Source organism: Fonsecaea nubica (assembly GCF_001646965.1).
Source record: "Fonsecaea nubica strain CBS 269.64 chromosome Unknown Scaff1, whole genome shotgun sequence".
NCBI lineage: Eukaryota > Fungi > Ascomycota > Eurotiomycetes > Chaetothyriales > Herpotrichiellaceae > Fonsecaea > Fonsecaea nubica.
The window spans coordinates 412,053-431,607 of record NW_019173674.1 but is presented as its reverse complement, the minus strand read 5'-3'; the positions used below and the strand labels follow the sequence as shown (position 1 = coordinate 431,607).

Sequence of the window (19,555 nt, the reverse complement as noted above, 5' to 3'; positions counted from 1 at the left end):
TCGCAAAGATCGGCCCGCCATCTCCTCAGGGCCTACGAGCCGCCGCGCCGCCATCGGTTGATCCTCGGACAAGTGAGATCATCTGTCTACTCAGACTTGTTCTCTTCTCTATGAAAAGGATGTGTTCCTTGCCGCATATTTCTTTTGGACGCTGAAGATACTAGAAGACTGTGGTCGAAATCTTATGTCTCAGACACCTTAAATGTCCCGGAATCCTCAGCTTCGTGTTTCAGGCACATCTAGCTGAGCGTTAACCCATTCGATCCTCTTCGGAAAGTCCCTCAAGACATACGAAACCCGGCAGAATGCAGGTCAATAATTCCTCGTCATGTGGAAGCTCCACGGTCGTCCTGGAGATGCCCTTGAGATCTCACCAGCCTGAGGAGCCAGGAAAGAGCCCGCCTGTCTACGAGGACATATCAGCCGGAGCCTTGCCCGCTCCCTCCACTGCTACGCCTCAATTACAGAAATGGAACTCTCCCAGAATCAACATGTGGCGCTGTCTCGGGACCTTCTATTCCTTTATCATATTAGGTGCCAATGATGGTGCATACGGAGCTTTGATACCCTACCTCGAAACATTCTACGGCGTCAATTACACAGTTATCAGTCTCATCTTTCTGTCGCCAATAGTGGGTTATACGATGTCTGCACTTTTGAACAACTACATTCATACAATATATGGACAAAGAGGTGTTGCGTGGATCATGAGCACCTCCCATTTGTGCGCTTATAGTGAGTACGCTAATGTTAAATCCCATCCATGACTAACCTGGCGCCATAGCTATCATATGTGTTCATCCGCCTTATCCTGTTTTGGTAATAGTGTTTATTCTTGCCGGGTTTGGCAACGGCTTGGGCGACAGCGGATGGTGGGCTAAAGTCACTGATCGTCTGGGGTCAAGAATGCTGATTCTGTTTATAGGAATGCCTGGATTGGTGACATGGCCAATCCAAACGAAGTGCTTGGCTTCTTACATGGCTTTTACGGTCTTGGTGCAGCCCTCGCTCCTCTAATTGCGACAACACTAGTTACGCAGGCGGGCTGGCGGTGGTACGAATTTTACTATCTTATGGTGGGTGCAGCATTTATTGAGGTCATAGTTCTCGTGGGAACTTTCTGGAAAGCAGATGGTCGGGCCTATAACGCCGAGCACCCTCAAACTGCCGACCTCGATACCTCAGAATCAAGCACTCCGACCACCTCGGATAATGCGGTCGCCGCTAGGCAAGTCGACAAGAAACAAAGCATTTTTTCAAGGCTCAATCCACGTGGCAAAAGAGCAAAGGGCAAGAGCAAGACTCTAGAGGCGGTCAAGCAGAGAGTAACCTTGATTGCCTCAGTGTTCCTGCTTATATATGTGGGTGTCGAAGTCAGTGTTGGCGGTTGGATCGTGACCTTTATGTGGCGTGTCAGGAAGGGCTCGCCGTTTGCCTCTGGGCTCACATCGATGGGCTTCTGGCTCGGGATCACCGTCGGTCGATTGGTCCTCGGTTTCGTTACCGCTCGGTTATTCAAATCGGAGAAGCACGCGATCGCCGTGTACTTGTTGTGCAGCGTGGCCCTCCAGTTGATGTTCTGGCTCATTCCGAACTTCGTCGTCAGTGCGGTCATGGTTGGCTTGCTGGGCTTTTTCCTAGGACCTCTCTTCCCCGCAGCCATTGTGGCGCTTACCAAATTGCTCCCGAAGAAGCTGCACGTACCCGCTGTGGGGTTTGCCGCTGCTTTCGGAGCGAGTGGTGCATGTGTGTTGCCGTTCGCTGTTGGAGCGATTGCGAATGCCAAAGGAGTCAAGGTGCTACAGCCCATCATTCTGGCTGCCTTGGTATTATGCCTGGCTGTGTGGTTGCTGATTCCCAAGCTCCCGAAACAGAGAATGGCCTGATCTGCTGAAGATGCTTTCCAATCAAATCGATTTGATTGAGGCCGCTATTTATAGCAAAGTGCCTGAGGCTCTTCGCAGCGGCGTACTTGGTATAGGGTTAGCCGCAGATCTCCCAATGGCGGGATCTCATGCAGGTCATCGACGGAAGGAACGTGCATTCGGGGCGCCGTGATTACGAGATAGGCGTTTGGTCTTTCGGTGCATATCTAGGATCCCCTATACACCCACCTCCTACCTCATTTGCTCGTCAGGGAATTATTGAAGAACTTTGAAGAGATGCGAAGGAGGAAAAAAGGGGAAAATGGCGCAAATGGCGCAGCCTCAAAAGTGAAACAAGTGGAGCCGAAAGGGGAAGCGACAACCGAGGTGCGCTAGTCCAAATATGGAAATACGGGGAGGCAAGGGATATTCAGCTTCGTGACCAAGTTTTTTCGATTCTCGACGCCCTTGTCCATTATCCGTATTCATTTCAACGAATTCCGTCTTTGCATCTCTCTGTATCCTACAATTCGTCCCCATCATGATCATCTTTGCGCAATCTTTTAATCTCATTCCATAGACTAGTCCCATTGGTCCTATTGGCTGTCTGCCCTGAAGGCGTAAAGGGGTAAAAGGCTGCCCCTTTGTCGCGTCTGGAACGCGTGTTTCGCCACCGACGACATTGTTTCTTGTCATTTTGGGAATATCGACTTGGTTGACATCTAGCTTCAACATCTATCTTGGGTATTGGGTATTTTTCAAACAGTCTACAACACAACAAAACCCTCCCGATGCGATCTCCTGGAGGCATGTTTACTCCAAGGCATGCGCCCTTGAAGGAAGGGCGTTCTTTTCCAGGCCTACCATATGCTGGTCCAACACGACGAAGTCTACGATCACGGCAGGGTCTTGTTATCATTATAGTACTCCTATGCATTCCCCTAATATATCTTCTCACCTCTGGAGGCGCAAGTTCGACGATTCAGCCGCAAATCGTATCGTCTCCTGACAGATCGAAGGAACTATCATCAGATCATGACCCCATATTCCGAGCATCTCCAAACGAGGCCTCCAATCAAGGGCAGTCATCAGGCAATGTGATTGTGCACGACCCCACGGATCCAAAATCAAATCCTGAGATGAGGTTTGAGGCTCCTCCGGTTGAGCCCCCAGTGCAAAACCCGAAGACCCGACTGCAGCCAGAATCGGCGGATGAAGGGCCTGTTCTCTCGAAACAGGATGATGTGGCTGCACAACCAAAGTCATATTCTCCCAAAGGATCCGGCCATTCAGGTTCAACCAACCCATCCACTCACTGGAGCACATTCTCAGAACGCCCGAAATTCGAGAAGGCTCTTGCACGAGTCATCAGTCTTCTTCCGGGTGAGATGGAGGGCAGAGACTTGCTACGAGCTGTTGAAGGTACTGGGAAGGAGAAACTACGAGAAATGGGTCTGCGGGTTCGCGAATATAAAAAGTTCTTTGAGGCTTGGGAAGAACTTCATCTCACGTTCGACGAGGAAGGTGGCAGCTATGTGCGGGACGACGTTATCCAGTATCTGCGACACCATCAGCACCAGCCCTCGGCCGACGACATTGGCGAGTCCTCTCTGGCTCAGACCATCCACTCCTACGAGGCGTACCGATACTTTTTGGTCAAGTTCGGGCAACTCCTCTTCCCGTGGACAGCGCCTTACTTCCCTGATCATATGACTCTCCACTCCCACTTTAAAAAGGGGGGTAGGGGTATCGTCCTGACAGCAGGCGATGATCAGGCTCCTTTCCTGCTCACCATCATCCCCACCTTTCGAAAGCTGGGGTGCACACTACCGATCGAGATTATGTACTTGGGTGACTCAGACCTCTCTGAGGATTACCGTTCTGACCTGGAAAGCCTGGATGGCGTTCTTACTCGGGACATTGCCCAGATGGTCAACGACGAAGGCTGGAAATTGGCCGGCTGGGCCGCAAAGCCATTTGCAATCCTATATTCCAGTTTCCGCGAAGTCATCTTTATTGATGCCGACAGTCTGTTTTTCGTCAACCCGGAAACCTTGTTCGAGGATCCTGCATACCAAAAAGCTGGTGCTCTTTTCTTCAGGGATCGTCTGATTATGCCTGAATCGAAGAAGCGGTGGCTACAGCAGATTCTGCCGAAGCCAATTTCGAGACAAGTGAAGCAGAGCCGGTTTTGGACGGGCGATAGCGGTCACATGCAGGAATCGGGTGTGATTGTGGTAGACAAATGGCGCCACTTTATTGCTCTTCTCCTGGTTACGAGAATGAATGGGCCTGATCGAGATGGCAATAAAGACGAAGGCAGAGTCGGTATTTACGACATGGTCTACGGTAGGCTTTGTCTAATATTCTGTTCTGGTACCCGTTACTAACAAACTTTGCAGGTGACAAAGAGACCTTCTGGCTTGGTTGGGAGCTTGTGGGAGATCAAGACTATGCCTTCCATCAAGGTGACGCTGGCACAATGGGTGTCGTCCAAGACCACAAAGACGAAGAAAGGAAACCTAGAATGGTGAAAAAGAAGAGGCCGGTCATGGACGAAAATGGTCAGCCCAAATTGGACGAGAATGGTCAAGAGATTACGGAAGAATACGAGGTCGCTGAAGAGCCCGAAGAACACGAACCCGAGGAGCGACCGGAGCCGTCGAATTATACCATCTGCTCTCCGCAGCTTCTTCATTTGGACTTGAATGGCAAACCACTTTGGTTCAACGGCTGGCTTCTGGACAACAAGTTCGCTGACAAGAAACAGAAGAAGTTTGGCAAATTCGAACACTACCTGATTGAACCCAGGGATATCAGAGAGCCGGGCGCTTGGCAACTCGAGGAAAGCAATATGTGCTGTCTGACCACGGACGCAGATCTAAAACGAGATTTTTCACCAGAAGAGAAGGATATATTGAACATGATGATCAATCAAGCCAAGGAGGTCGGTGTCACGGCAGGATGAGAATATCAGGAAAACTCACCACGTTGGAAAGGCCCGGAACTCATTTGCAAGGAGTTTGAGAAAGCATTTAATAAAGGGCGTCATGATTTTTCTTGGATGCGATCTTGGGGATACTATTACATCGCAGATACCGACTTGATTTAGCAAAGTGTCGTTATACAAAATCCTTTTACAGCCTACAGCCTACAGCCCACAGCCCACGACCTGGGTACCGCGGGTTATCAGTTTGGCACCTCTATTCGACCTGATGTACAAGCCAAGAGAACAGGACGAGTTGAGAGTCAACCTATCATCAGTCAAACCGACCATCTTCACAACGCTTCACAACGTTGAGTGCCTCTTTCTTATCTTGGTCATTCGTTCAACGGAGAAGTTGAGAATCATCCATCGACTCGGTCGAGAGGTGAGAATGGCATAACACGGATATCCCGAGTGGTTCTGGGGAAGAGGGGGGACACGAGTCCGTCGGGACCAACTGAGCTCGAAATACGGCGTCTCGGATTTCACAGGGAAGATTCTGGGTTCTGGGTTCTGGCGTATCTGTGGGAAAGAGTACATCGGAGAAGAAGTTGTACTGGTGTGCGTGGTGTTGGTCGTGATGGCACTGGGGTTGCTGGAGGTATATCATGCTATGTCTTAGGCACTTGTGCCAGTAAGCTAGATTGCGAAAGCTATGGCTGTTGAGATAGAAATATGTACATGTGTCGAGCTTGGTTAAAGTGCCTGTAGGTACTTATTCGTAGAGGTATGGTTGTACTCGTACATTCGCATCCCGCCCGAGTAGATGGCTGTCTGGGCTGGTCAGTCATCCAATCAGACGCCCGGCCTCGCAACTTGACTGGATTTTCTACCGTCTTTCTCAAACGTCTTCATGAACGGACAAACTGCAAACTTTCCGGGATCCTCGTTCTGTACGGGCCCTGCCGTGATGATTTTTGATTCCATGAACCTATGAGGCTATATGTAATGTGTACAGACAATTACCTCGATTGGGATCTCAGCCTCCGGCTCGAGGCTTGAGATTGGGCCATTGATTGGCACCACGACCTGAGCGTGAGGAGATACTAGCCTTTAGGAAGGGTTGCCAACGGCAGAAATGACGAGACCTCGACCACAGCACCAGCACCAACATCACCAGTCGCAACAAGAGGGTAAACCCAAGCAGAGGAAAGACAAGACCCCGAACAATCCACTGGTCCGGGGTATTTCAGCGTTCTACACAGAATGGCAAGGTCGTCGTTGTCGCATTGATCCTGCGACTGCCACAGACGACAACGCGACTTTCGTTCCAGCTCCTCGCCATGGTGAAGGAGATGACCCGCCGCTCGCAGCATTAGCTATCGCGGACATGCCGAAGCGGTATACACTCTACCCGCCGCTCCTGCTCCTCCCGCCAAACTTCACTGCGCAGAATACGCGATGGACGGCATTCTACGACGCGCTTGACGGGTGCAACAAGGCGGAGCTGTTTCGATCCATCGCCGAGAAAGGGTTCAAGGGAATGGGGATCTCGCGGATCGCAATCAATGCGCCCATCGCGGCCGAGGTCGAGCATGAAGAGGATGTCGAAGACGCCATCAACTTCCGCGGTCCCGTCACGACGCAGAGCGCTACCACCTGGGAACAGAATGTCCTCCGCCATCCCTCAGGCCTGGTCCCGGTTTACGGTGACTGGGGACCCGTGCTCGACGAGCGACAGCACCGAGGCAAGATCCTCCACCCTTCGACCGAGGACTTTGACGCCGCTTTCTGGACGAGCGCGACCCAGACCCAGCACCACGGCATCGTGCAGTGCTGGGCACCGCTGTACACCATGTTCAGCCGCGGGAACGTCTCCGAGAAGGCGCGGATTCTGGGCCTGCAATCCCGGTTTCCGGGCCTTACCACTGCTGAACTGCACGGGCAGCTCGGCCTCGTCGATGTGGTCGATTTCTACGTCGGCATCGGATACTTTGCCTCTTGCTATCTGTCAAAGGGCGTGCGACGGGTCTATGGCTGGGACATCAATCCGTGGAGCATCGAGGGGTTGAGGAGGGGATGCAAGGGAAACGGATGGCGGTGCTTGGTACTCCAGGTTGATGAGACGGGGAGCCTACAGGGGTCGGGAGGCATCAAGGGAATGGTCGAGGAGATTGCCAGGGGCGATCGCTCAGGCGAGGCCGACACAATTGTCAGATGTGTAGCCTTCCTCGGAGACAACAAGTGGGCACGGAAGATCTTGCAGGAGATGCAATGTGAGTATGAAAGGATTGGCTACAACGGAGGGGAGACAGCGTCACGGCTCAACATCAGACATGCTAATCTCGGTCTCCTTCCTTCGGCGCGATTGAGTTGGGAGGACGCTGTTAAGATCGTCACAGGCCTGAGTGAGGGTGGAACAGGTGGATGGCTGCATGTCCATGAGAACGTCGATATGCGGAAAATTGACGTGATAGGCGAAAGAATTGTGAGAGAAATTGATGGACTGGCACAGCGAGAAGCCCGACGCCCTTACGCCGCGTCCGGCGTCCATGTTGAACAAGTCAAGACCTACGCACCTGGGGTCATGCATTGCGTATTCGATGTCGAGATCAAACCCAATGGCTGAATCTCTTTTTTCCCCTCCACCCCAATTTCATTTTGTGTCTATTGTTACAGATATTTCCATATCACGTAGCCAGCCAGGAACGCCTGCGCAAAAGTTCAGGGCTGTCTCCTAAATTTGAGCGGGATGTTCCTCTCCACAATGCTCTGTTGTTGTTCTCTCAGTATCCGATATTCCTCATCTTCCCTCATGTCGTGTTTTTTGAAATGCTCTATATCTTCGGGATGGATCAGATCCTCCTCTCTCGTGTTCTCGTCATGGTATTTCTCAAAATGGTGGATCTCATACTCGTATTCGTCGTCGCCGTGATGGCCTGGGCCTAATCCAGAGTCTGGGAGTTTCTTGCCGGATCGTATGCCCTCGAGCCACTGGTCACGGGTAATAAGGCCGGTGCTATGAGGGTCAAAGAGTTTGAAGACGTTGAGAACGGCTCTGTCTTTCGCGTCGGCGGGCGTGGCTATCAAAGATTCGTCGTCCAGGCCATATGTTCGGCGCACTTCGTCGGGTGTCCACGCGCCATCGTTGTTGAAGTCATGGAGTGCAAAGAATGAGGCCGGATCGAAGTTGGAGATATCTGTGCATGTCCGTCAAAAACCCATGTCCACTCGACCCGCGATTGATAACACGTACGGTGTTCTTCCTGCATATGGTACAATGCCCAATCTTCCGCAGGATTGGCCAGCTCCTCTTGCGAATGAGAGCCATGAGCACTGGCCAGAGCGAGAACCGCAATGAACGCGGCCACGATAGCCCCCATTGCAGCTGTGAACTTCGTCTGAATTTAGTGAGCGTGGTTGGAATTGAGGTTTGGCCCGCAGCGTGGATTTGTATGGTGGCTTTGTTACAATGAGGAATGACATAATATTGCAGGGGATGGAATGCCCTTGACCCACGCGAGGGGCCCCTGGCTAACTAAGGTGGAGTGCGTTTGGCCGACAAATGCGGCGCTTTGCCTTCGTTTTTTCTGGCTCGCGTGCGCGCCATGGTGGACAAACTGGACTGGGTTGAAAGTGCAAGAAAAGATAGACAGAGTAGACGTAAATTGCGGCTCATAGGCACTAGGATGATCCCTGGCACAGAGGAGGCATCTTAGTGACCAATGGGCCAGAGGACTTTATCTATGAGATGGGCGCTCCCCCTTCCTTCCTTCCACATAGTGCATGTTAGAGGGGGAGTGTGACTACTACTACAACAACGATAGATTTGATGCATTGAGGTAGGAAGGCATCGGGTAGACAAACCCATCCCGATTTTCCAGTCATGTAGTGAATTCGTTTGCTTGCCTGCGCGTTGCCCTTCATCCCCAACTCTCTGTCACTGTGTTTTTCTTCCTTCACCACCTGGAAAAATTCACTTTTCATCTTCCCATCTATCATGGGGAGATCGGTTCCGGCCATATTTCCTCCTTGACTCTTGCATCCTCAAACCTCATTTCGCGCTCGACAGGATGGCGCAAACCGATGAACTCGCCGTCGTGGAGGGCCACAGCTCTACGCATCATCTGGATCAGTCTCAGCCAGCCGACCTCACAGACTCCGAGGACGAATTCCCCCCTGAGCCGACCGATCTAGATGGCTATGCCGAGCGAGAGGCTAACATGGCAACTCTCAACAACTATCTCCTCGCTCACGCCAACAACGACGACGAGACCCTGACCTCCAACCATGCGAAGAACGAACGGTCTGACGCGATTATCGACCGAGCCCGTGAATATCAACAAGAACTGTTTGAAAGGGCAAAGGAAGAGAACGTAATCGCTGTCCTCGACACTGGGAGTGGCAAAACCCTCATTGCGGCGTTACTGATCAGACATTACCTGCAACAAGAACTGATCGATCGAAGTCACGGCAAATCAGCAAAGATCGTCTTCTTCCTTGTCAACAGCGTCCACCTTGCTCGACAACAGGCCCGGTTCCTCACCATCAACCTGTCACAGAACGTCATCCCCTTGTTCGGCGAGGCCTCGGACAACCTGTGGGAAAGGGTTGAATGGGACAGAATCTTTGCTGAAAACAGTGTTGTCGTGTGCACAGCTTCGGTGCTAGACTCGTGCCTCATGAGGTCCAACCTGAAAATGGGTCAGATCTCACTGCTGATCTTCGACGAAGCCCACCACTGCAAGAAGAACCACCCGTACTCGAAAATCATTCGAGATTACTATGTCAAGTGGAAAGGTGACAGACCTCGTATCTTCGGCATGACGGCATCTCCTGTCGACTCGAGGCGGGACATCGATAAAGTTGCTGAGGACTTGCAGTCACTATTGCAGAGCAAGATCGTGACCACGAATGACCTGTCCGTCTTTGACTTTGCACCTCGAGCCGAGGATGTCATATGGATGTACCCTCCACTAGAGGCTGAGTTTGAAACTCCTCTATACTCACAACTCATGCCCCTATGCGGCTTGGTGGAGGACTTGCAGCCGACCTTCCGTTTCGCATACACAGCTTCCCGGAAACTTGGCGCGTGGGCTGCAGATAGAGTCTGGCAACACGCTATTCCGACCTCTGAGCACGAATCCACCGTTATGCTTCGCAAGTTTGAACGAACCCAGACTTATATGGAGATGCCTGACAACGAGAGCCGTGTGGCAGCTTTGAAATCAATCGGCGAGGCCGTCTCGATCATACGAAAACATCGCTTCGAGGCTCCACAGGTCGATTCGGATTGTGATCTATCTCCCAAAGTGAGGAAGCTTCATAGCGAACTCAAGGATCGGTTCGCCCGTGAAGCTACGACTCGGTCAATCGTATTTGTCGAGGAACGGATGACGGCAATTCTGCTTTGTAGCCTGTTCGAATCACTTGCTCTCCCAAACCTACGACCCGGCGTCCTCATGGGTGTCACACCAGAGTCGAATATCAGGGGTTCGTGGAAAGACCAAGAGGCTGTCATGGAGAAGTTCCGCAGAGGAATCATCAACATCATCTTTGCCACCAGTGTCGCTGAAGAAGGCATTGACATACCTCAATGCAACTTGGTGATCAGGTTTGATTTGTATAAAACACCAATTCAGTACATGCAGAGCCGTGGCCGGGCACGGATGAAGGGCTCTATTTTTGTTCACATGGTCGAAAAGGGCAACCAGTCCCAGGAAGCAGAGGTCAATTTTGCTCTGGATCAAGATGACTATATAAGGAGGTTCTGTCAACAGCTTCCACCCGATCGCCTGTTGGGTCAGGGCTCGAAACTGAAGCAGATGCTGGCCAACGATGCAAGTTGTCGCAGCTTCGAAACCTCTGCTGGTGTCCTCGTCAACTACTCGAATTCGCTCCTGCTCCTCAGTCGGTATGCCGAGTCCCTGAGAAAGGTGGGTGCGGTCTCTTCAGAGGTCTATGAGGAGATGATCGACGTCGAAGAAAACATGTTTCGGTATAAAGTTATATTGCCTGCCACGGCTGATGAGCGAACCGCTGCCGTCAAAGGCGCCAAAGGTGAGGCGCGAACAAACAAAACCCTCGCGAAGCGGTCCGCGGCCTGGCATTGCCTTTTCAGGTTGCGCAAAGCCCAACTGGTGGATGAATATCTCAACAGCATCTTCTTCAAAGCGAAACCAGCTAATTTCAATGCCAAAACCGCCGTCCCCCACGACAAGTACGAATACGACAGGAAGGTAAAACCGGATTTCTGGATTAAGAGTGGTGCCACCTCGCCGACGCTACCAACCACGCTTTTTGTCACCCATGTCTCCGTTGGGCCAAAATCACCCTCCTGGTGCACTGATGGCTTGCTGCTGCTAACACGCACTCCACTTCCAGACATTCCCACATTTCCTGCCTTTGTAGACGATGATATCGAGAAACAGGTCCAGTTCAATCGTCTCAGAGACCCAGTGGCAGTGACGCCGGCTCAGATCGAAGCACTAACGAAATTCACTCTTCGCGGTGTGTTCCACGACGTTTTCAACAAAGTCTATGCTGAGAAATCGACTTCAATGAGCTACTGGCTAGCACCTCCAGCAAAAGGAGAGTTGAAGGAGACTTTTGAGTCTGTTGTTGACATGGACGGGCTTTTAGCGGGGCAACTCGAAGACCGTCAGCGCTGGGAAAAGACCATCAGCGCGGCAGAGGCAGAGAAGCAGACCGAGAGATGGTGCAATGCATTTCTCGTTGACCCAAGAAGCGGAAGATACCGCTATTTCACAGGGAACGTCTTGCCAGGAAAATCTATCTGGGACCCTATTCCAGAAAGTGCAATGTCGGTCCAGAAGAGATTAAAGAGCAGCATCATCGAATTCTCCGACAGCACATGGAAAGTAAAGAGAAAAGATGCCCAGTCAACCGGCAGGACGTACGATCCAAATCAGCCCGTGTTGGTCGCTAAGGTTGCCATAGCAGGTCGCAATTTCTTGGAGAAATGCCGGAAAGATGTAACGCGGCAAGCCATATGCCATGTCGCTCCTCAACCGCTCGAATTGGGTCGAATCTCGTTCTCGGTGGCCGAAGCTTGTCTCCTGTGGCCCTCGATCCTGCATCGATTGGAGGGATATTTGATCGCCCAGGAGGCTCTTGCGAAGCTTGACCTTGGCCAGGTGCCTCTCGACCTTGCTTTGGAAGCTTTCACTCAGGAGGGTGGTTCCCTGAGTGACAGGAATAAAACCGAGTTACCAACTCTGAATGAGGCTGAAATTGAAGCACAGCTCGACGGGAAGGAATTGGGAGCGGCTATGAACTATGAACGACTGGAATTCATCGGCGACGCCCTCCTCAAGATGATGACCACGATCACAGTCTTCAACCGCACCACATGTGACGAAGAAGGAATGCATTGTAAACGGATGGACTTGCTCTCCAACCAACGGCTTTATGACACTGCATCTTCTCCTCACTACGAACTTTTTCGCTACATCCGCTCTGCAGATGAGCATTGGCGTGACACCTGGTACCCTGAATTCTTGGAGCTCGAGAAAGGTCGGATCATCAAACTGAATGACAAGCACCGCAAGCATGCGCTTGGAAAAAAGACCATAGCTGATGTCTGCGAAGCCACTATCGGCGCATGCATCATGACTAGTCGTCACTTGCCTGCTGAGGAAAAGTTCGACCTCGGGATCAAGGCCATCACTACACTCGTAGAACATCCAGACCACGCCATCGCCTCGTGGAAAGAGATCCTCCCAATTTACAAGCCGGCGCAGTGGGTAGCAGAGTTGAACGACCCAATTGCAAATGACATTGCGGACAAAGTCTTTGAAGCTACCGGCTATCGTTTCAAACAGCCACGTCTCGCTCGGTCGGCATTTACTCATTCCTCGGACCAGCTCTCACCAGTTCAAGACCTTCAACGCCTTGAATTTCTGGGTGACGCTTGCTTGGATTGGGTATGCGTGTGGTGGTTATTTTCCACAAATACGACTCGTGGTCCTCAATGGTTGACCGAGCACAAAATGGCCATGGTGTCGAACAAATTCCTCGCCGCGTTGGCGGTTGTCCTAGGATTCCACAAACTGGTCTACGCTTCTAGCATCGGTGTTCACGATGATATAGCCCGCTATGCATCCAAAGTCCAGAATGCCTTCGAAGAGGAGGACGTGGACCGCGATTTCTGGACCCGAGGGGCATTTGAAGGCCACGTACCAAAAGTCCTGGCTGACCTCGTCGAGAGTTATCTGGGCGCTGTACTCGTCGACTCTGGATTCGACTATCGCGAGATTGAGAATTTCTTTGAGAAGCATGTAAAATGGTTCTTCGAGGATATCGAGGCCTACGATACCTTTGCAAATCGACATCCAACCACGTACGTCCGTTGTCTGGTTGACCAAAAATTCCAGTGTCGAAAGAGTTCGCTCGTTGTCCGGGAAAGTCCGGTGGAGCCCACCACAGACGCCTTGAGAGACAAGAAACAAGGCGACGACCCAGACGACACATTGAGAGGACCAAATGGCGATGAAGCTGTGTCTGGGGTGGTGATGCACGCAGCTTGGATCGTGCATAGGAATGTGGTGGCCGTGGCCAAAGGACGAGGAGCGAAATACGTCAAGGTCCGAGCGAGCGAGAGGGCTCTGAAGGAGCTGGGCACATTGACAGGGGACGAATTCCGGAGTCGGTGGAATTGCGACTGTGCGAGGAAACGGACCAACACTACAGAGTGCGATGGTTAGATTGAATAGGGGCATATACCTGGCCGTGCAATGAGGGCAGAGGCAACGGATCACACAGCGTGACAAGTGCCACCGAATTGCGGATTGGGGAAAGGGAACAAAAAGATCAAACAAGCAAGCAAACAAGCAGAAGACTCTCGCCGAGGCAAGGGTAGCTAGTTAGCTGGACGCATGGAACCTGTATCTGCAAAGTGAGGCTGTTCATAATGAGTCTGTCTCCAACAAATCGTAAGGGAAAGAAGAGAAGATAAAAGGTTGAATGAAAATCAATGAAATAAATCCCCGCGTGTTCATGTCCTCCCTCTCCTCTCCCCCTTGTTTCCCCACTCTGCAGGTTGATTCCTGCTAGGACAGTCAGGTAGAGAGGTAGATTTTAATTTACCTATTTTAGCTAGAAAGTTAAGATATCTTCGCCCAGAACAGCCCCTTTCTTCTCCTTCATCTCAGAGATCTACGTGAACACGAACCCGTAGAGCCGATTCACTTCTCTCCCTCCCTCGCTACTTGTTTGGTCTCCTTTTGGCCGTCTCGCGTCTGCGGCCGTGACCCGGCGGTGTTGCCCGGTTGTACCGTCGGGCCGGGTTTGCGATTTTCGTCGCCACCACCATCACCACCGCCGGAGTCAGCAGTAGCAGTAGCAGTGGCGGTGGCACTGTCTTCCGGATCGTGCTCGGGAGGAAACAGTTCCTGTACCAGGCCCGGGAGGAACCTATCCAAGCGCCTCACCGTCTCGGGCCAGATTTGGATCTCGCCCTTCTCGTCCAGAGAACGTGGGCTGCGAGGAGTTTGGCTGGCCAGCGCAGCCTGTTCCTGGCGACCGAGATAGCCCGCCCCGTCCATGACGAGAAGCGTGTTCTTCACACCTTCGCGAACCGCCTCCGCGAGCGCGTCACCTTGGTGCTCAACCACGGTGCCGGCATTCATGAGGCGGTCGAGAAGCTCAAGAGTTTTGATCCAGACATCGGTCATTTTGTTCCCATTGCCCTGGCCCTTTGCCGTGGTCGCCTTCTGCTGTCCTTCGTCGACATCTCGTTCAGGTTCCTTTTCATCGTCGCTCTCCTCTTCTTCGCTCTGAGGAAGAAGTGGGATATCGTTGAGCCTGTCGAGATATCTCAGGAAGACCTTGCACAATAAGCCACCCATATGTGCTCGGGTCTCATTCATCCCAGGCGGGTCCAACTGATATATCTCGGGTTTCAGCAACCTCAGCGTAAGCGGGAACAATACCTCGTCGAATATTGCCGTCCATTCTGTGTGTTGGTCCTGCTCCGTTCCTTTTTCGTCTGCTACAGTCTCGGAGAGCAACGTGCGTTGCAGGGCTGACAACGCACGATGTCTGACTTCACGACAGGGGTTGACACACTGCGCACATAGGGCTCGGAAGATCGGACTCCAATATGCAGCCCAAGCTTCATTCCTCTCCAGATGGCTTTGATCAATGAGACCCGGGACACGATCAGACAACTGATAGATCAGCCCCACGGCTTTGGTGGCCCGCTGAACAACCACAATGTCTTCGGGTTTCGCAGGCTTGGCTTGCCGGCCATGTTTCGCGGCGAAGTCACGGCGTTTTTCTTGAATGGATCCGATTGAGCCGGCGGATGCAATGTCGTTTGCGAGGGAGATGGCGGATTCGAAGTTATCTGCCGTCAAAGCTTGCTGATCTTGTGACTTTGTTGGGGAAGGGGTGGAAAGGCGTGCTAGAATGTCAAATACGCGCTCTGCCTCTGTTTTGTGTTGATGGAGGCGCTGCAACGTCGACCAAAAGTCCGGAGATTTTGTAATCTCGTTGCGCAAGGCCGACGAAGTACCAATGGCGTTGGCGAAGCCCTGGATTATGGTCGACGCCGTTCGGTCAAGCACAGTGTCATCGAAGCTTGATATGGCATGGAGAACGACAGGAGCACGCATAAAGTCGTAGGTCTATGAGAACCTTTTGTTAGTAGGATGCCTTCACATGAACTTATCTGGCAGACTTACGTAGCTATACCGCAACAACTCCAGAAGGTAAAGCACAACCCTCGACGCAGCCAGAGGATGCAGATTCGAGGCATCTCTGACCGCATTCTGTAGGGCGCCTGTAAGTTGCTCTCCGGCTGCAGCGATGGTTTTGTCGTCTCTCAGGGTAAGCAGCGTGGCAAGCTCGAGGAGAAACACCGAGCCAGGATCGTACTCGGGCCCGGCTTTGGGCATGCGGTGGCCATTGACCCTGACGGTGACGGGCATGGGCCGTTCAGGTTTGACAGTCACGACTGGTGACATTTCTTCCATCTGAGACAGCAGAGCCGACACAATGGATTTGATTTGCGAAGCAGGAAGTGATGCCATATGCTGCAGGACAGTGTCTGGCCGGCAGGCCTTCACACAGTCAACACATGAAAGGGTATTCTCGAGCTCTTCCTCCGAAGGCTCCGGTGGATCGTCAGCGGCATAGCTTGAGAGGTACGACGTAAACGTCGAGAAGATGCCGCTATCGCTCAGTCGGCCATCTCGGTCGATGACTTGTGACGGTGGGTGCAGAGGGATCGAACCAAGGCCTTCGAATCTATCTTGCTCAAACTTTGGCAACGTGATGAGCGAGTTGACAAACAGGTTTCTTAGAATGCGCACGACGTAAATCCAAGTGTCGCCCACCGCTTCTTCATGACCCTGTAGTATCCTGAAGAGTAATACGGTCGCTAACTGGGCTCGAAAGTCTCTTCCAAGCCTGACAGCCATTTCACTGACCATGATTCTCTTCTTTCCAACCTGCACTTCCGTATTCAACGAAGTGCTAGGAGGAATTTCTGCTGCCAATCCGCTGATGTGACTGACGCTGTAGACAATGCGGTCAAAGGCCTCAGTGACTCCGTATTTGGCCGCGATCTGGGCGCATTGATCGAAACCAACCACGACTCGAGAGAAAACGGCATCATCGGAGGCTGACATGAAGACATAGCACAGAGTTGCCACGATCGGTTTCCAAGTTGCCTTGAACATTTCTGCGTCGAAGGCATTGGTATCGCACAGCTCCAGAGATCCGGCGTTGTGTGTCTTCAGCAAGAGCTCCTTCCAGGCATATTCAAAGGCATGTTTGTTCTCGTGCTCGTCGGGGAGAATGATCTCGTTCTCTTTGATGGCTTCGTAGATGTCCTGCAGCAGTTCCGGCGAAAAGTCCTTTCCTGCGTTGACCCCCCGCAGGTTTCTCGCAAAATCCTCATACGACATCCGCTTCTGTGTCTTCGCAACGTTGGGATTGTAAAGATCGGTGTTCAGCATGATAATCGCATAGGCCAGGACGAAGGCGGCATCCTTGTCTGCGATCTCCTCGGGTGAGACGGTTCTGCAGTACTTTTCGGTAAAATTGTTGACGATTCGTTCGATAAGTGCCGCCTCTCCAGGAAGGCGGAAAGATCCTAATACTTCCCGAAGAGCCTCATCAATGCGTTTGTCCTCAAAATCAAACAGCCCGATGAATGCTACCAGCAGCGGTTCATTGGATTTCTTGGTGATAAACTCTCCCAGCACTTTTTTGGAGACGTGAGAGGTGCCTTTCAAAAACTGAGCCACCTGAAAAGGATCATCTGGATTCTCTATGATGCCGTTCCTTACCAGATATGCCACTCCTGCTTTGGGATCGTCGTTGAACTTGGATGCACCACTTTTGATGATCTTTTTCCTCGCTCGTTGCAGACGCAGCTTGTCTATCCGTTCTCGTGCCCATGTTGGCGTTTCGTGGACAAGCCTTTCGGCCATGAATTGGATGAAGCTCAACAACGAATCCAGACATAGTGGAGGCACATTGGTAGTGCTCCAAGTGGCAGAATCTGGGAAGGCATTCCGCGACAAAAGTCCCACCATATCTTCACAAAGGTCCTGCCGGTCGACTTCGCAGTCATAGTTCAGAAAAAGTTCCACCATGAATCCAGGGATGCGGACCAAGGTGCCAATGCTTTCAACCATCGCTTCTCTGGCCTCCGGCCTTCGAGTACCGCCTTCCAGTCCCAGCTTCTGCCTGTCCTTGATTGGCACCGGGGTTGACCGACCGCTGCTCGGCTGCGACGGTGCTGGTTTCACCAGTTTGGGAGATTGAGGTACCCCCTCATACAACGACGGATCAATTCCTGGCTCCTGGGGGATATCTACACGGGGATGCAGACAAGCCACCAAGTATGAAAGGAACAGCTCTTGCTGCAGCTTAAGCAGCCGTCGACATGTGGCCAGCAATGTCCCGGCGACACGTAAAGAGCTGTTCAGAAGGACCATATTATCCGATCGAACGAGTTGGAATAAATGGCGGCAAAGGTCATCCTGGACTAGTGCTGCCAAAACAGGCTGTTTCGCTATTGAAGGCCCCGAAACCTCGAGGGCGACGTCAATGATTCTGAGGGCCATGATGCGCATTGCATCTGTATGTGTTTTGTCGTGAGGATCAAGGAGATCAATGAGGACGCGAAAGAGCTCTTTGATTGATGGTAGGGCGTATGGTTCCACGTTGTCAAACTCATCTTCCTTCGCTGGCGCGGCCGTATTCTGCGGTTCCGTGGAAACCTTGGATCCAGTACCGCCTTCCACACTCGTTCGTCCGTCAACGTCAACGCTTGGTCGTTCTGGCTCACCATTTCCCATGACGCTGCCTGTCATGGGGGGTTCAATCTTCAGTTCTTCGGTAGCGCTAAGCAGAGTTGTTCTCGTATTCGACCGACTCCTTGACTTTGGTATCTCTTCCACCTTTAACGACTTCAATCTGCTAAACACCACTTGACACATGGTGACCATGGCCATCTCGGCAGACCTCCTAAGGACCTCCGAAAGCCTCGACTGACAGCACATGCTTAAACCGGTACTCATCATCTCGCAGATACTCTCGTCACCGAGCAGCTGGCCTTCCGGTCTGGATATGATCAACTCCATGAGCCTCAGGATACGCAGCAGGACGACCTCATCCGCCGCGGTGTCACTGGCTTCGAATCGGCAGTGGGTGATGGCCGCACTGAGAAGGTGCATCCCCTGCGAGATTCGTGGTGATCTGACCGTGATAATGTTGTATGCGAAGAACTTTGTGATCGAAATCACCGCCAGACTAGTAATCGCGGCGCTCGTCGAAGAACTGCGTATGACCTGTAGAAAAGGGTGCAGTAATTCGGGAGCATCCACGGCTGTCACATCTCGACAGCCAGCCAGATCTCTTCTCAGACGTGCAAACGCGGTCAGCAAGGGGTTATCCTGCAGACTCTTGCCCTTCCGGCCGCGCAGACCCCATCGACTGGCCAAGCTGGAGTTTTCATCGTCCGAGGTGTTGGGCACGTTCAGCCTGGCCATGCCAGGATCTAGTATCACAGGCGCTTTGCTGCTCCGGCGACTCTGCGAGGATGAGCGTAGAAAGTCCTTCTCTTGCAATCTTGTGGCCCCTCCCCCCAGAATTGCTGACACCGAAGACTGCGCCCAGCGGGCATGCTTCCGCATGGCAGACGTGATCGTTATGCATTCCTGCGTAATGAGTGCAATTGGGTCGATTGAAATCGCCGGTGTTCGATCAGAGGCCATATCAAGCGCAATTGGTGTCATGGTCTGTGGTTGTGAAGGAAGAGGCTGAGGTATCGCGACACTGGGTCGGTGTACATCATGGCCGCGCCGAGTATCATCGACTGCAGCCATGGCGGGCTCGTTGTTGGAGGAGTTCCAGATGTCGGAGTTATGGGCGTGAGGAGTTCATCCTGGCTGTCTCACGTCTGCGTTCTCGGCGTTCCTCTCGAGTTTTGCTGCCGGATTGATGCAAGATTCTCAGCTCAAGGCTTCTGCACTAGTCTCCAGCAGAAACGTATATACCTGACCAGATGTGGCCACCTGGTGTATTCGATCTTCATCTCCCCGCAGCCTTAACATTGAATGAAGTGTCCGCAGTTCAGCCTGGGAAGGTTTTCCGGGGATGGATAGCCACGTGATATTCAGCCTCGTGGAAGTGGTGCCTTGTTCGACTATACTAATCTCAACCTTCTATTCATCAAATGCCTAGCACGAGGGAGGGAAAAATATGTAATAAGTAAGTGTCTTCATGG

At 52.1% G+C, this 19,555-nt stretch overlaps 5 protein-coding genes across 5 annotated transcripts; 3 read left to right on the top strand and 2 right to left on the bottom strand.

Moving 5' to 3' along the window:
* Window positions 1–305: 305 nt before the first annotated feature.
* On the top strand, window positions 306–4,833 carry AYO20_00154 (hypothetical protein; the record flags this gene model as incomplete). Its single annotated transcript, XM_022638465.1, has 5 exons — window positions 306–735; window positions 785–872; window positions 926–1,826; window positions 2,885–4,214; window positions 4,268–4,833. The coding sequence occupies 5 exons, from the start codon at window positions 306–308 to the stop codon at window positions 4,831–4,833; spliced, it is 3,315 nt and encodes a 1,104-aa protein (XP_022505430.1).
* A 1,096-nt stretch (window positions 4,834–5,929) lies between these two features.
* On the top strand, window positions 5,930–7,420 carry AYO20_00153 (hypothetical protein; the record flags this gene model as incomplete). Its single annotated transcript, XM_022638464.1, has 1 exon — window positions 5,930–7,420. One exon carries the CDS (start codon window positions 5,930–5,932, stop codon window positions 7,418–7,420), a length of 1,491 nt encoding a protein of 496 aa, XP_022505429.1.
* Window positions 7,421–7,515: 95 nt separating this feature from the next.
* On the bottom strand, window positions 7,516–8,174 carry AYO20_00152 (hypothetical protein; the record flags this gene model as incomplete). The annotated part of the gene is made up of 2 exons (XM_022638463.1): window positions 7,516–7,991; window positions 8,048–8,174. The coding sequence occupies 2 exons, from the start codon at window positions 8,172–8,174 to the stop codon at window positions 7,516–7,518; spliced, it is 603 nt and encodes a 200-aa protein (XP_022505428.1).
* Window positions 8,175–8,864: 690 nt separating this feature from the next.
* On the top strand, window positions 8,865–13,517 carry AYO20_00151 (hypothetical protein; the record flags this gene model as incomplete). The annotated part of the gene is made up of 1 exon (XM_022638462.1): window positions 8,865–13,517. One exon carries the CDS (start codon window positions 8,865–8,867, stop codon window positions 13,515–13,517), a length of 4,653 nt encoding a protein of 1,550 aa, XP_022505427.1.
* A 480-nt stretch (window positions 13,518–13,997) lies between these two features.
* Window positions 13,998–19,154, bottom strand: AYO20_00150 (hypothetical protein; the record flags this gene model as incomplete). Its single annotated transcript, XM_022638461.1, has 2 exons — window positions 13,998–15,440; window positions 15,498–19,154. 2 exons carry the CDS (start codon window positions 19,152–19,154, stop codon window positions 13,998–14,000), a joined length of 5,100 nt encoding a protein of 1,699 aa, XP_022505426.1.
* Window positions 19,155–19,555: the final 401 nt, after the last annotated feature.